This window comes from Calliphora vicina, chromosome 3 (assembly GCF_958450345.1).
Source record: "Calliphora vicina chromosome 3, idCalVici1.1, whole genome shotgun sequence".
NCBI lineage: Eukaryota > Metazoa > Arthropoda > Insecta > Diptera > Calliphoridae > Calliphora > Calliphora vicina.
Genome location: NC_088782.1, coordinates 32149796 through 32164611, shown reverse-complemented (window position 1 = coordinate 32164611; position 14816 = coordinate 32149796). Strand labels below are relative to the sequence as shown.

At 28.6% G+C, this 14816-nt stretch overlaps 1 protein-coding gene across 1 annotated transcript in view; it reads left to right on the top strand.

Moving 5' to 3' along the window:
* The window catches only part of LOC135955377 (band 7 protein AGAP004871-like), a 61002-nt gene that overhangs the window by 25848 nt on the left and 20338 nt on the right, over positions 1 to 14816 (top strand). Inside the window, exons 3-5 of the mRNA XM_065505728.1 lie at positions 5096 to 5205; positions 10759 to 10831; positions 10983 to 11065. Coding sequence (XP_065361800.1) covers positions 5096 to 5205; positions 10759 to 10831; positions 10983 to 11065 — 266 coding nt within the window. The remainder of the gene's footprint in view (positions 1 to 5095; positions 5206 to 10758; positions 10832 to 10982; positions 11066 to 14816) is intronic.

Here is a 14816-nt window from a genome sequence, read left to right as displayed (position 1 = left end):
AGATTGAAATAATAGCTATCTAAACTATTTGCGACAAATTTTGCTAATAACAATAGGTAATAAGTCACATGGATGAGAAAAAACATCTGTTTGGCCAAATTGTCAAATCTACCTCAGAGAGATCTCTACCGATCTTATTGAAAAATTGTGTCTGAATTACTATCCAATAGGACTAACCTTGGTTCAAATTTCATTCCGATCAGAAGACATCGATTTCAAAAGTTGGTTCACTTGACATGAAATCCCTCATATGTATATTTATTTTTAGTTAGACCCCTTTCACACTAGGCAATTTAGTTGCGCAAGTCTCTTGCCCAACAACAAAACAGAATGTACAATTTTCTTCTCCTTAACCCGGCATTACCTCTGGCATCTACAAACACAAGAGACTTGCCTAGTGTGATAGGGGTCTTAGAAATTACTTGAATTATCATTTTTACAATGATTTTAGAGTATGTTAGGATATTCTTAATTGAAGAGGCGAATTTGATATTTTGACATAAATGCGAAAAAATGTGTAAATTTACATCGCTTCCATGTAAAAATTAACTGTTTTTCTGCTGTACTGAAAAATTAATAAAAAAAACACACCGACCTTTTTTTGGCACATGGACGATATGTTATTTAAATAGACAATTTATTACTGCACTGTCCTAATAACATTATATTAACACTTGTGCATATTCATGCATGCGTACAACAATTATCTCATAAATAAATTAATGACTTAATTAGAACAATTGTAACCATAACCTTGTAATGAAAAATCAACAAAATGAATAATCTTACATCTAGATAAACTACACATTTCTAATTAATTTTATAGAACAACTAAAAAAAACCAAGAAATATATAAAACCTAATAAAAAAAGAAGCAAATTACTTTCGTTCGTCGCCTTGCAGCAATATTGACTCAGAATACTCTAACTTCAATTATAATAATTTAATTTTCTAATTCATTTGTTTTTTACAATATTTACCAGAATTAATTGAAAACTTGGTATATGTACATTGTAAAAGTTTCATATAATAAATATTTTTAGCATTTTATTTTGTCCATCCTTGATTGTACTTATTTGCCTTATCATCTATTTAATATTAATAACCAAATGCCTGTTAAACAACAACTAATACTGCAAAAAAATAAAGGTCCTTCTAGAGTTTTTTCCAATTTCCTTTTGCTTTTATTTCTTTGCTCTTATTTTCTGGTTAAACAATGTCAACTGATGATGACATCAAAGTGTATCCATCTATTGTGTTTTTGGTTTATTTTTTTATTTTTTTTTATTTTGTTATTTATTGTTTTTGTTTATCACTACTCGCACACTTGTTTACCAGCAAGTTTCCAAATGAAAGCAAAAAAAAAACAAAATATTTATACAAGTTGTCATATTGTTAAGTCCTTTATTTTGTTCAAAAAAAAAAACTTATAAATGAGAAAAGAGTAAAAGTTTCTGATACTTTTTCTTTTTTTGGCAAAACAAGTCAAACCTTTTAGTGCCAGGATGTTGCTTTAGTTTAATATAGAAATTTTACTACTAATAAATTTTGTTAACATCCTGTTTAATAAGATCTTAAAGTATTTATATCAAGGTTGGCTACCGCTACCGCTGCCATTATCCCTAAAATACCGAATCAGATGAATAACTACCGTTATAGATATAATCGTAAAAATCTTTATCTCTAAATACCTTGCCGCTTTTCCATAAATAATTTTAAATTATGAAAATTTGTATTGACATCTTCCAAATTTAAACTGTAATACTCGCATAATACCACCCAACTTACCAATCAGCTTATTAAATTTTTGTAAATTTTATTAAAAATTTAAGTCCGACGGAAATTATGCTTATCATTAGTACCAGTACCATTTAACAACTTGGAATCGTTAGCTAACCTTGATTTATATTAAGTACTAGTTGACAGTACCAGCTTCGCACGGTAGCATTTAATAATGTTAGTTCTTCAAGTTTCTCCAACCCACATACACTTGCCTGTTCTTATTTATTTGCAAATAAAATATCTAAATTTGTACTGCATACTTTAGGGAGCTTTTTTATTACAGTTGACTGGACTAAAAAAAAAATTTCCGAGTTTTCACGAAATTTTTTAATTTTTTTTCTTTATAAACCATCTCCTGCAAATTTCGAATCGAATAAAAAAAATCAGCCAAATCGCTCCAACCGTTCTCACGTGATGACATTACATACCTGGACCATTTCATTTAACAACAATATAATTTTTAAGATCTTACTATCCAGGCCTAGCCAGTTGTTATGCCAAGAATATGACTGATTAAAAAGAGTTTAGAACTAGAGGAATTCGGCAGCCAAAAAATTCCAAATTATAGAAAATTTTAAATTGTTCAAACATTTTAAATTCATTTTATATATCATTTATATTTGATGTCATGTGAACCAACTTTTGAAATCAATGTCTTCCGATCGGGATGAAATTTGCACCAAGGTTAGACTTATTGGATAGTAATTCAGACAAAATTTTTCAACAAAGTTAGTTCTATTGGATAGTAATTCAGACACAATTTTTCTACAAGATCGATAGACAACTCTCTGAGTTAGAGGGAGTCAAAATTTGATATTTTGGCCAATCAGGTGTTTTTTCTTATCCATGTAACTTATTACCTATTGTTCTTAACAAAACGTGTCCCAAAGATAGCTCTTTCTTCAATCTTTCGGAAAAAATATTTAAATAAAGAAAATAAAAAAAATTTTATATTTTTTTCCGGAATCAAAATTTTTTTTTTTTGAAATGGGACCTTTTTTCCTTAAAATAAAGCTTAGATGTTTTCCTAGAAGACCTTGAAGATCGCTTAGTGGGATGTGAGAGGGATATCTATCAAAATAAATATTTTGTAATTCAAAACATACAATTTTTGACTTTTTTTGCAAAATTTAAAACTTTGTTGACGTTTTTTTCAAAATGGACCCTTTTTTAACTCAAACAAAAGCTGAGATATTTTCCTTGAAGACCCTTTTGATCGCTTAGTTGGATGCGAGTGGGATATCTATCAAAATATATATTTTGTAACTCAAGACATAAAATTTTTGCTTTTTTTTGCAAAATCTAACTTTTTTTAAAAATTTGCGCTTTTTCAAAACAAATTTTTTCCTCAAAAGAAAGCTTAGGTCTATTCCTTTATGATATTATTGGTCCCTTAAGCTACGTTTCCGCATACACCGTAATCGGCACCGAAAACGAAATTCCATACATTTGCACCGAAAAAAGTTCGTTTCAGAAATCGTCAACGAAAATTGGGAACGAAACGGCACCGATCAGTAACGAAAATTTTTTCATATGGGGCCGGAACGAAAACAACTTCAAGTAGGTTGTTTTCGGTGCTGTAGGAACGAAATTATTTTTTTATTTCAAATTTAAAGAAAATTAAAATTAATAAAAAAATAAATTTTCTTTATTGGAAGATACATAGATTTTGTCAAAAATAATGAAATTCTATTTAATTTCCAAATGACAACTTATAAAATAATTTCGTTTCTGTTTTATGCCGCAACGCACCCAACTGAAACGAAAACAATTCAGAAACGAGACGATGACGAACACCAACGTTTTTCAGTTTCAGTTTTCGTTATCTACGCCGATGACGGTGTATGCGGAAGCCCAGCTTTAGTGAGATGCGAGTGGGATATCTATCAAAATAAATATTTTGTAACTCAAGAAACACATTTTTTTAATTTTTTTTCAAAATATAACTTTTTTCATAATAAACAACAAATTTTTTTTGCTCAAAAGAAAGCTTAGGTCTTTTCCTTTAAGGCCTATTTTGTGGTTTAGTGGTATGTGAAGTTGATATCTATCAAAATAAATATTTTGTAATTCAAAACATACAATTACATTATTTTTTTTGCAAAATCAAAAACTTTGTTGACTTTTTTTTCAAAATGATCCCTTTTTTAATTTTTTTTAGCTCAAACAAAGGCTGAGATATTTTCCTTCGAGACCCTTTTGGTCGCTTTTTGCCACGAAATGCTTGACATGAAACCCCATATTTTTTTTGGTTATTAAAATACGTATACGTTATAAAGTTTGTCCTACTAAGTAATTCCATATTACTCATACGTCATGTATTTCAATGCAAGGAAAATTAAACATTTGTTCAAACCAAAGTCAAATTTTATGATTTAAAATCAGTTAATTTCAACTGTATATGGCTAACAACATATACTATATAGTTCAGAGTTTGACCATGAGGGTATTTCGACAGCATCCTGATACTTGACACTAATGTTTTAAACACTGACTTAAACAAATTTACAATAAAATTACTCAAATGTATTTAACAAATTATTCTATTTAAATGCATTTCATCATTTAAACACAATGTCAAATAATACACTTTGTTCAAAAACATTTAAACCAACTAGAAACACCAATTTTTGTTCAAACAACAGCATGTTAAATAAATAATTTTATGTAAATACAGCCATATGATAATGTTTTACAAATAAATTAAAATTTTTCCCACTCAAAATTGAAATGTATTTAAATGGATTGAAATTGAGTTTGTATTGTTACCACAACTGAACACATAATAACATAAAATAAAAGAAAACCAAAACTGTTATGAACGTTTTATTGAAACTAATTACTTGTTGTTTGTGTTGTTATTGCAAATGTAGTTGAATCCCATAAGTTTTAGTTTTAACACATAAAAATCGTATTTTCAGATCCAGCACCAAAGCACGAAACACGCATTGTGTATCTAAATATTAGTAAGTGATTGTGAATTCATAATGAAAAAGAAAAAATTAAATCAAATAAAATCAAATCTTTACACAAAAAATCAGCAATCAAGGCTTACACGTACTTTAGCAATAAGGAGCTATGCAGCTTAAAATGAAATCTATCTTTACAAATTTATCTTATTTCATTTTCTTTGCTAAATTTATTTCTCTTATTATTTCTAGTAAAATTGTATATAGTTTATACAAAAACAACTTTAAGTATATAATATTCCTTTATCGTCTACAGACATGCATACTCTTTGTATTTGAAAATAATATAAAATAAAATTCCTTTATAATATCCACTCAATATTTATTGTTTATTCTATTTGCAGCTGAAGAAGATACAACGGAAAAATCATCAACATGTGGCACAATATTAATATTGCTTTCGGTGGCTTTGTGTATACTGACACTACCTTTTAGTTTATTTGTTTGTTTTAAAGTAAGTCACGTTTTTCTATTTCTATTTTGGTTTCTCACTACACAATAAATATGTATTTTCCAGGCTAACACTCACTCACCCAAACATCTGTACAATACATTCGTATTTGAAAAATAATATTTGTATTGGCCTTCATCACACAGCGAATAAATGGCACACAGCAACATTTTGCTATTGTCTACTTTTGGGGGTTTTAATAAACTGTACACAGTGGGAGAATTACAAAAATTTAAAGTGAAAATAAATTTGTAACTTCTAAACGGTTATAGAGAGCTTAAATTTTGAATTTAGACTTTAAATACCAAGGTCACATTAAATTAAATTCAAAATGGTGCCAAATTTGTATTCTCGATCCGACTTTGAAAGATGTTGATATTTTATGAAATATTCGCATTTGAATATTTAAATTTCTGTCTTTTCTTACCTTTGCTAATAGCTGATTCAAATCTTTCGCAATATTTTTGAAATATCTGTTTTTTAATTAACAACAAATTTTGTTAGGCCAGATCATTAGAAAAACTTTTGCCAAAGACTTTAGGAAAGCGAATGATATTATACAATTAAATCTATAGATCAAATGAGAATTACAAACACTCAGGCTTTATTTCTAAAAATATCAAAGTTTGGACCAAACACTAACAATTAAACAGTGATTTTATAGTTTCTAAAATTTAAAAAAATTTGGCTATTTTAAGCCAAAACATAAAATTTCAAATAAAATTTTCAAGCTCTAAACCAGGGATTCTGACCCTTTTAATTAAAAATACGGCTCATCTTTTTCATATTCTTATATACAAGACATAAAAAAAAACAAATTTAGCTAGAGTAGGGTCAATTATGGACCGAGCCTTACAGAAGTTGGTAAAAAGATTTATGTCCAATTTCATCACGAAGTAATTTCCTGAGGGGAATATTGCATGGGTACTAGGAACAAATTTTGCCCGATGTCGCGTACTTTACAGTAAAATTTCCAAGAAAATAGAGTTCCGGAGAATATTTGTATGGGGGCTAGGTGAAATCATGGATCAATATTGCCCATTTTCAATGCCAAACAAATATTATAATATACATACATATATACATAGCTAAATATATGTATGTATATTATAATATTTGTGGATGGTGGGTATAAAAAGCTAACTAATAAAAAATAATATTTAGAGCAGAGCTGTAAATGAATCATTAATTTTTGAATTAATTCGCGAATCATTCACACAAAAAAATTAATTGAATGAAATTTGAATTTGGTAAAATTGAATTGCCAATTCTTTTTTCTAATTCAGTTGAATTAATTCAAAATCAATTCATATGAATTGCAACTCATTTCTGCCTAATTCGTTTGAATTGATTAAAAATTTCATTCAATTCAATGAATTAATTCAAAATTTAGCTAATTCATAATGAATTAAAATCAAACAAGTAAGAGAGCTATATTCGGCTGTGCCGAATTTTATATACCCTTCACCAAAATATACTTTAAAATAAAAATTTTAAATAGTTTTAGGTAAACAAAATTTAATTTTTTTTCCAGTAGTTTTTTCGAAATTGTTTTTTCCAAATTTAATAATTTTTTTTTTAATTTTACAAAATTTTTTTTTAGTTATTAAATATTTTTTTTAATATTTAGTGAAAAAAAATGTTGGTGAAAAAAAAAAATTCGGGTTAAAAAATATTTTTTTCGATTTTGACCCATTATAGGTCCAACTTACTATGGTCTTATATACCTCGTTGCACAGGTCTTTGAAATATCTATCATTAGATATCCATATTGTCTATATTAATAATTTAGTAATCCATATATGGGTCAAAAATATGTCAAAAATTGAGGTTGTCCTGGTTTTTTCCTTATATCTCAGCCATTTGTGGACCGATTTTCTCGATTTTAAATAGCAACCGAGCCGGAAGAATTTCGGAGATATTGATGTATCATTCGTGTATGTAAGTTATTTAGGGGCTTCAGAAAGTTTATTTCACCACACAGACGGACAGACGGACATGGCTATATCGACTCCGCTATCTATAACGATTCAGAATATATATACTTTGTGGGGTCGCAAATGAAAAATGTAGAAATTATAAACGGAATGACAAACTTATATATACCCTTGCCACTAATGGTGAAGGGTATAAAAAGAATGATTCATTTACAGCTCTGATTTAGAGAAACAAATTTAAATTGGGAAAACAAAACTTGATGTTACTTTTTAAATATCTTGTTTATAAATACAAGCTACATGTATACATTTAAGTTTTATTATATATCAATATAAATTAAGGTATCCTGAATATCAAGCTTTGTTTTCCTATCTTCAATTATCCCTTCCAAAAAATAAGGCATATGTTTGTGAGATGATGTCATCTCTTTCCGCCGATAAGTGAGAAATTCGTTGCATAATTCATGAATTTTTTCCATGAAAACTGGACTTATGTGCGCTTTTGCATTGTCCCTGTGAAAAGAACTTTTTTTGTCTTGGCCAAATGCGAGTTTTTCTTCAAATCCTCATAAAATCTACCCACGCGATTGCATTTGTGGTCGATTTTTATCCAAGATTTCTAAAATTTTTTTTTATCCCATCCAAAAAATAAAACTTGTCTAGGTATTTTTTGTGAGATGATTTTAACGTTGTGGTCAAATTTCTTCAGGTTTGTAAACATGAAATAATCACTCGGGTCTGAATCAGGAAAATAGGGTGGAAGAGGGAGCATTTCGTAGCCTATTCATGGAGTTTTGCCATGGAAATTTCACATTTTGCGAAGAGTCTTCTCATACCCAAGTGATCATTCAAAATTGAAACCACTGAGACGTGTGAAATGCCTATGGCTTCCATTATTTCTCGCATCGTGAATTTGTGCAATTGTTTAGTGACCTCTGCTGGGCGTCCATAACGTTCGGCATCTTCCGATCATTTGTACAACATAAATTTATTCAAAGTATTGGCCATTGTTAGCTATACACATTTTCCCATCTTTCTGGCATCATATGGATTCCGATCCAAAAGAACTGCTCATCTTTTAAGACCAAGAACGAATCTAGCCAATTTTGTATACTTTGTTCCAAAGTTAAGCCTATTCCTATCGATCGAAACAAATAGTAGTCAGACGGATCAAGGTCTGCACTATAAGAGGCAAAACTTCCCAACCACTTCTTTCTAAATAGTTTTTAATAGTTATTGCAACATGTGGCCGAGCGTTGCACAGTGGTATGAGAATAAAAAAGAGGGAAATAAATTTATAACTTCTAAACCCTTAGTGTAGTCGAGTTTAAGTTTTAAACTTGGACCTCATAACCCCACCAGCAGCGGGACCAGGGGTTCCCAAAGTAGGACACCTCGGGTATGTTCAATTTTTAAAATGATCCTAATTCTTCGTTTGTGTTCCGATTTAAAAAAATTACACATTGTCGTAGCTATCAATTATCTCGTATAGCTTAGGAGATATTCGCATTTGAAAATTTAATTTTCAACATTTTTACCCACCCTACACCAGTTTTTTGGTGACCGCGGTTCCAAATATTCGGTTCCGATTTTATCCATTTTTCTTTTATAGGATTAACAATAGATCTATATATCAAATAAAGAAAGAAGTGTTTAAAAATCATGACTGACTCCAAAGTTACATGCATTTGAATATAAAAAAATTAAAAAAGGCGATTTTTCGCAATTTTTTTGGGAAAAAAGTGCTTTTATTCTTTTAAAGTTATCTAAACAATTTCTAAGAGGATGTATAATGAATTTGTACTTTTTGAAAAGCTAACTTTATGGTAAATATTTTAAATGAAAATAACATTTATAATTTTTGATACCGACGGGATCAGGTCCATTCCAAAAATGCCTATTTTTTATGTAAAATTAAAATTTAGGGCAAAAATTCTCAAATCGCATACTCGATATCAAAATAAGGTTAGATGGCCCAATAAGTTCTTAATTATTTTGTAAAGGGTTCCGATAACCAATAAGCCAAAAAACGAAAAATTCCCATTTTTGGGATTTTTCAAGATTTTTTTGGGAATTGCGGGATTCTTGATAACAAATTAACAAATTTGTTTTTATTTTTCCATTTTGAATGGAAAAATCTATATAACTGTGAAATTTCATTAAAAAATATTCATAAATAAAAATTTTATTTCAGTTTGAAAAATTTGTATCTATGCAAAATTCAATAAAAAGCATTTTTTGTCATATTTTTCAAAAAAGTATTCCATGAAGTTTTTAATTGTCAAAAGTTATATACATTTTTGAAAAATAGACAAAATCCTCTATCCATTGATATATAACATGTCTACCTTATGTTTTTTACATGTCAAATAAATTAGGGAAAACTTAACAACTCGCATATAATTTACCTAACAGATATTACCTTTTTTCTCATACGATCTTCTATGCTTCTGTATATCGTGGATTCGGTGCAAAAAGGATTTTCATTTATAGAATTCATGCTCAGCTTCAATTCGAGTGGTGCCAAATTTGCATGCGTTTTGGCGTATCCTGCTACTTACAAACATTTTCAAATTCCTGCTAGAGTGGCTCCCAATAATTTTGCAAGCTCATGTTGAGTGTGACAACAATCTCCATGGAGTAATGTCTCCAATTCTTGGCCTTCAAACTTTTTTGACTGGTCTGCGCGATGTTAATCATCCGTGTCAAAATCACAATTTCTGAACAGAACAAACTATCTCTCGCAATATACAAACAATTCTGTAAATATCTCTCACTTTCAATCTCCGATCGGCCAACCCTATATCCTGAATTTTTGCAATTGTTTCACTTACAGAGACCTCAGCTGGGAGTCCACATGAAATTTACTTCTTTCCATTTTATCTTTAAGTCACGCTGTAGTCTGCTATCAATGGCTTTTCAACATAAACTAAATAACGCAGCAAAAATTTCAAAAGTCACGGATTTATTTTCCCGTCCTCGTAATACTGGATTTCTTATTTTCAATTTGTGTTTTCTCCGTACTAATTTCGATTTATCAATTTCAATTTCAAATTAATATTAATTTGGATTTATTAATTTTGAATTAGCCTTTTCAAGTTGTATTTTTCCCAATATTTATTTCGATTTCTCAATTTCGATTTGATTTTTTCTCAATATAAATTTGGATTTTCTCAATTTCAACTTTTTGTTTTATAAGCTGTTTAATGTTAGGAGAAATTTCAGATCTATATCTCTCGCAATATATAAAAAATTCTGTAAATATATCGTATATTATGTTTTTCAAAATTGTCTCACATTTTGGTTCATAACTTTTTTCCTGTTAAACAAATTTTATTTATTTTCAATACCAAACAGTCTAGGATAATGATAAACATTTCAGTTGAATTTTATTGATTTCAGTGCCGTATTTTTGTTGTCAGTGTGTTTTACACAGACAGACCTTTCTAAAACAACATGAGTAAATCAAAGTGTTACATATGAAACGTTAAACTTATATACAGACAGAAATAATGGTAGTGCAGAGTTTAAAAACAAAAACCTGTGTGATGAAGGCTGCCTTAGGACTGAATCTTTAATAATCATAATTTAATTTCTAATTTTCCTTTTTTCTTTAAAGGTGGTACAGGAATACGAAAGAGCTGTTATATTTAGATTGGGTCGTTTAATGCAAGGCGGTGCCAAGGGTCCTGGTAAATATTTCAAACTAATTAAAAACATTTTCCATTTATGCAAAATACTAAAACAACATTTTTATTATTATTATTTATAATTTAAAACAACAACAAAACAAAACAAACTTTCAAAAACAAACAAAAAACAATTTTTCCCAATCAACTTCAGGTATTTTCTTCATTTTGCCCTGCATCGATTCATATGCTCGTGTTGATTTACGTACTCGAACTTATGATGTACCACCACAAGAGGTAAAACTTTTTTTTAGTTTTTTTTTTATTTTCTAAATAACAATTTTAATAAGTATATTTGTTTAGTTGAGTAAATGTATGTAATAACTAAGTTAGAGTAACACTTAAATTAATAATATAAAAGTTTACTTAAACAGTTTTCATAATTTTGTGTATATGTATATTGTTGAATGTTTGTGTTTTAAATATAATTTTATTTCCTTATGTTCTTGTTTTTAATAATTTATACTGTAAGAGAAATGTATTGTAAATTACAAATTACCCAAATTTAAAATTAATCAAATACACCTAAATGGAATCCTTAAATTTACAACTCAATGTCTATTTCCTGTTTCTGTTTAGTGTTCTATATAATTTGCATGTCTTTTATGTGTGTAATTTCTCCAAATGTATTTTTTCAACAATTTCTCACATGTATCCCATTTTTATGACAAAAATATGTAAATAGTTTTTTTGTGTTAAGTCTCCATTTATTACCAGTAATGCACAACCTTCAAACACCTAAAAAATATATTTTATAATTATTTGAAAATAAATGTTATAACACACATAAAGGATTTTATTGGTTGCAAAGTTGCAAAATTCACAATTGAAATTTCCATTTAAAGCTACCAAAGGTTGTGCATTCCTTTAACTATTATTGTTATTTTCATTTTCCATATCACTGTTAGATAATAAAAGTTTTCAAATATCTGTTGTAATTTATTGTAGTTTTTAGTTTCAACTTTTTAACAAATATTTGTTTGTTGTCAATACTACAACATTATTGTTGTTGTTCTTTTTTTTTGCCAAAAAAAAATATATATGTTGTGCATTTTCGCGTGGAATGTCTAAACTTTTTTTTTACAGAAAGTTTAAGTAGAATTTAAATAAACCTAGAAGCTAAAAATGCTTAGAAACATTGGACTATTTTCAAAAAAAATATGAAAACAAAAAAAACTTATGGCGGATGTACAAAAAATAATAAAAAATACTAAATGAAAGTTGTAAATGCGTTTGAAATTTACATTGCACATATTTTATCAACTAAAAATAATTTAAAAAAAAACAGCAGTTAGCTTCATTATGAAATAGAGCTTCTCAAAAATGGAGTATAATAAATTTATTAGGCAACAAAAATTTCGAATATTCAAGGAACACGATTACATTTGTGCTGCTGCCTTACAGATGTTTTCTCTTAAACTAACTCTAACAATCAGCAATGGAAATTTTGATACGATCGTCCTTTTTATACTATTTCCCTTGACTCGTTTGAGATCTACTTTGAAACAATTTTCAGTATTTTATATATAAAGACTTATTTGCAAATTCCTATAGACTCCTATAAATATATATATAGCAAACTATTTTTCTATAGAAAATCATGTGTATAACACTATTTTCTTAAAGAAAATCCTTAGTATAACAGTATTTTCCATACAAAAATTTTGTGTATACTAATATTTTCTATAGAAAAATCATGTGTATAACAGTAATTTCTATAGCAAATCTTAGGTGTAGCTGTATTTTCTATACAAAATTTGGTATATAACAGTATTTTCATTAGTTACTAAAGAAAATCTTAAGTATAACCGTATTTTCTATAGAAATTTTTGTCTCTCACAGTATTTTCTATAGTAAATCTTTATATTATCTATAGAAAATCTACAGTGCAACCAGTATTTTCTACAGAAAATCTTTAATATAACAGCATTTTCTATAGAACGTTTTCAGTATAACAGAATTTTTAGAACACACAACTATGCTAAGATGAAAATAAATTAACATTTTAAATTTTTCAAGTACAATTTGTATATAATTTTTATTCCGAACACATTCTTAATTTTCTGTCCCTGATAACAAAAAGACAATGCATAAGTGTTCCTCTTTTATCCCAGGTACAAACTATACTCAACATTTTTAACTACCGGTAAAAATGTTTTATTTGCAATATCAATACATGGCATTAACGTTTGAAAATGATTTCATGTATATGGCCGAAATGGCTGTTCTTAACGAAGCGCATTATGGACGTCCAATTTTGGGCCACTTTTCAAGCATTGCCATAATTGTCATGTTATTGGTGACATACCGCCATGTCACCAATAACATGAACAATTATGGCCTTCAGAACGTCAGGAACCCACAGGAATAATCGAGAGGTGTCTAATTGCATGACCTTGGATGCCAATTAATAGGTGCATTTCCCGAAATCAAGTTATTGTCAAATTTTGATTTCAATAAATCAATGGTTGAAGTCAACGTTGAAACCATATCTCGCCCGGATCAATGTCATCCATATTTTTAAACAAAAAATTATTGCAAAAAATTATATTGATCGTAACGCGAGCCCCGGCTTAAATTTTGAAGAAATAAGGGCCCATGATGCCATCAGCGTTTTTTTTCTTCTGAATTTAATGAAGTCTTTACGGTCTACGCAGGATTGGTCAAAATCAAGAAGTCGTCTATAAGTTGCGCGTATTGATGACGGATTTTCAATGTAAATTTGGATAATTTGGTAGCGTTGTTGAAGCGTAGAACTATTCATCATAATTTGCCTGGTTATACTGATCAAAAATTTCAAAAAGTGAGCGCAATATGATAGTTTGACAGTTAACCATTTTATAAGTTCTATCGATCTTTAAAAAACCTTTATAAGCTTTTGTGGTAAGTACTCCAATGATATCACACTTTTATCCCTTATAGACGGTAATTGTCACTTACTTTTTGTCATTTGACAATTATGTACACTTTGTAATGCAGAAAGAAGTCAATTGGTTACCTTATACATTCCAGGTAATCTAGCGTCAAGTCAATTATCACTATAGTGTCTCTAAGTAACCTAGAGTCTAGTCACTTTAAACATTTATTTTGTACTGTAGTTCCTAAAGTAGTTATTTTACCCACAAAAGTAATATATTGGAGAGTTGCTGGAAGAAAGCATCCACTTGCACTTGTAGATGTTCAAATAACTAGTTGTAGCTGATAAAGTAACCAGTTAGGTAGCACATTTTATTCAAAAAGGGTATGTTTAGGACATGCACGTATTATAATAACTAGTCACGTAACTAGTTGTCATCCCAAGTGATAGGTAATATCACTAGTTTGGGACAATCACCAAGAACTGGGAAAATCGCTATAGAAATGAGATGTGGAAATTTTTCAAGAAACTAACTTTCGATGGTTATCTTAAAGCTTTTAATTATTTGATCTTCTTTGAATTTAGCATAATGTTCTCATTCAATAACTTTAAAACTTTATTATATTTGTTAAATTCTGCAAAGTTTTCTAAGCAATATATGTGCAAAGTCTTATAGATTAAAGTTTTGTGTTTTTTTTTTGTAATTATTACTTTATTTCATTTAGTCTCATTTATTCCAAACAAAAAAAAAACAATTAAATGTCACTTGCACATCCTGTCACTTGTTTATAAAATCCCCATTTTGAAAAAAGCATGAATTTCCTTAAAATGTTTGTATTTAAACACACAGTTTCTGTACACCGATGTTGTTCTATATATTTATGTATATAGTTTAATATATTTAAAAATAAAAAAATAAAAAAAAAATTCTTACTTTATTCTCAACTATAAACACTTAAACCGCATAATAACACAAGCCTCTCTCCCCTTTTTACTATTTTTCAAATAATTTTTCAATTATTAAAACCAAACAAAACTATTTTTTTTTTAGAAAACTTTCAGTAAAATATACATACATGCCATATTGTCATACTAAATTAATTAACTTTGCCTAAAGCTCTAATTGGAAAT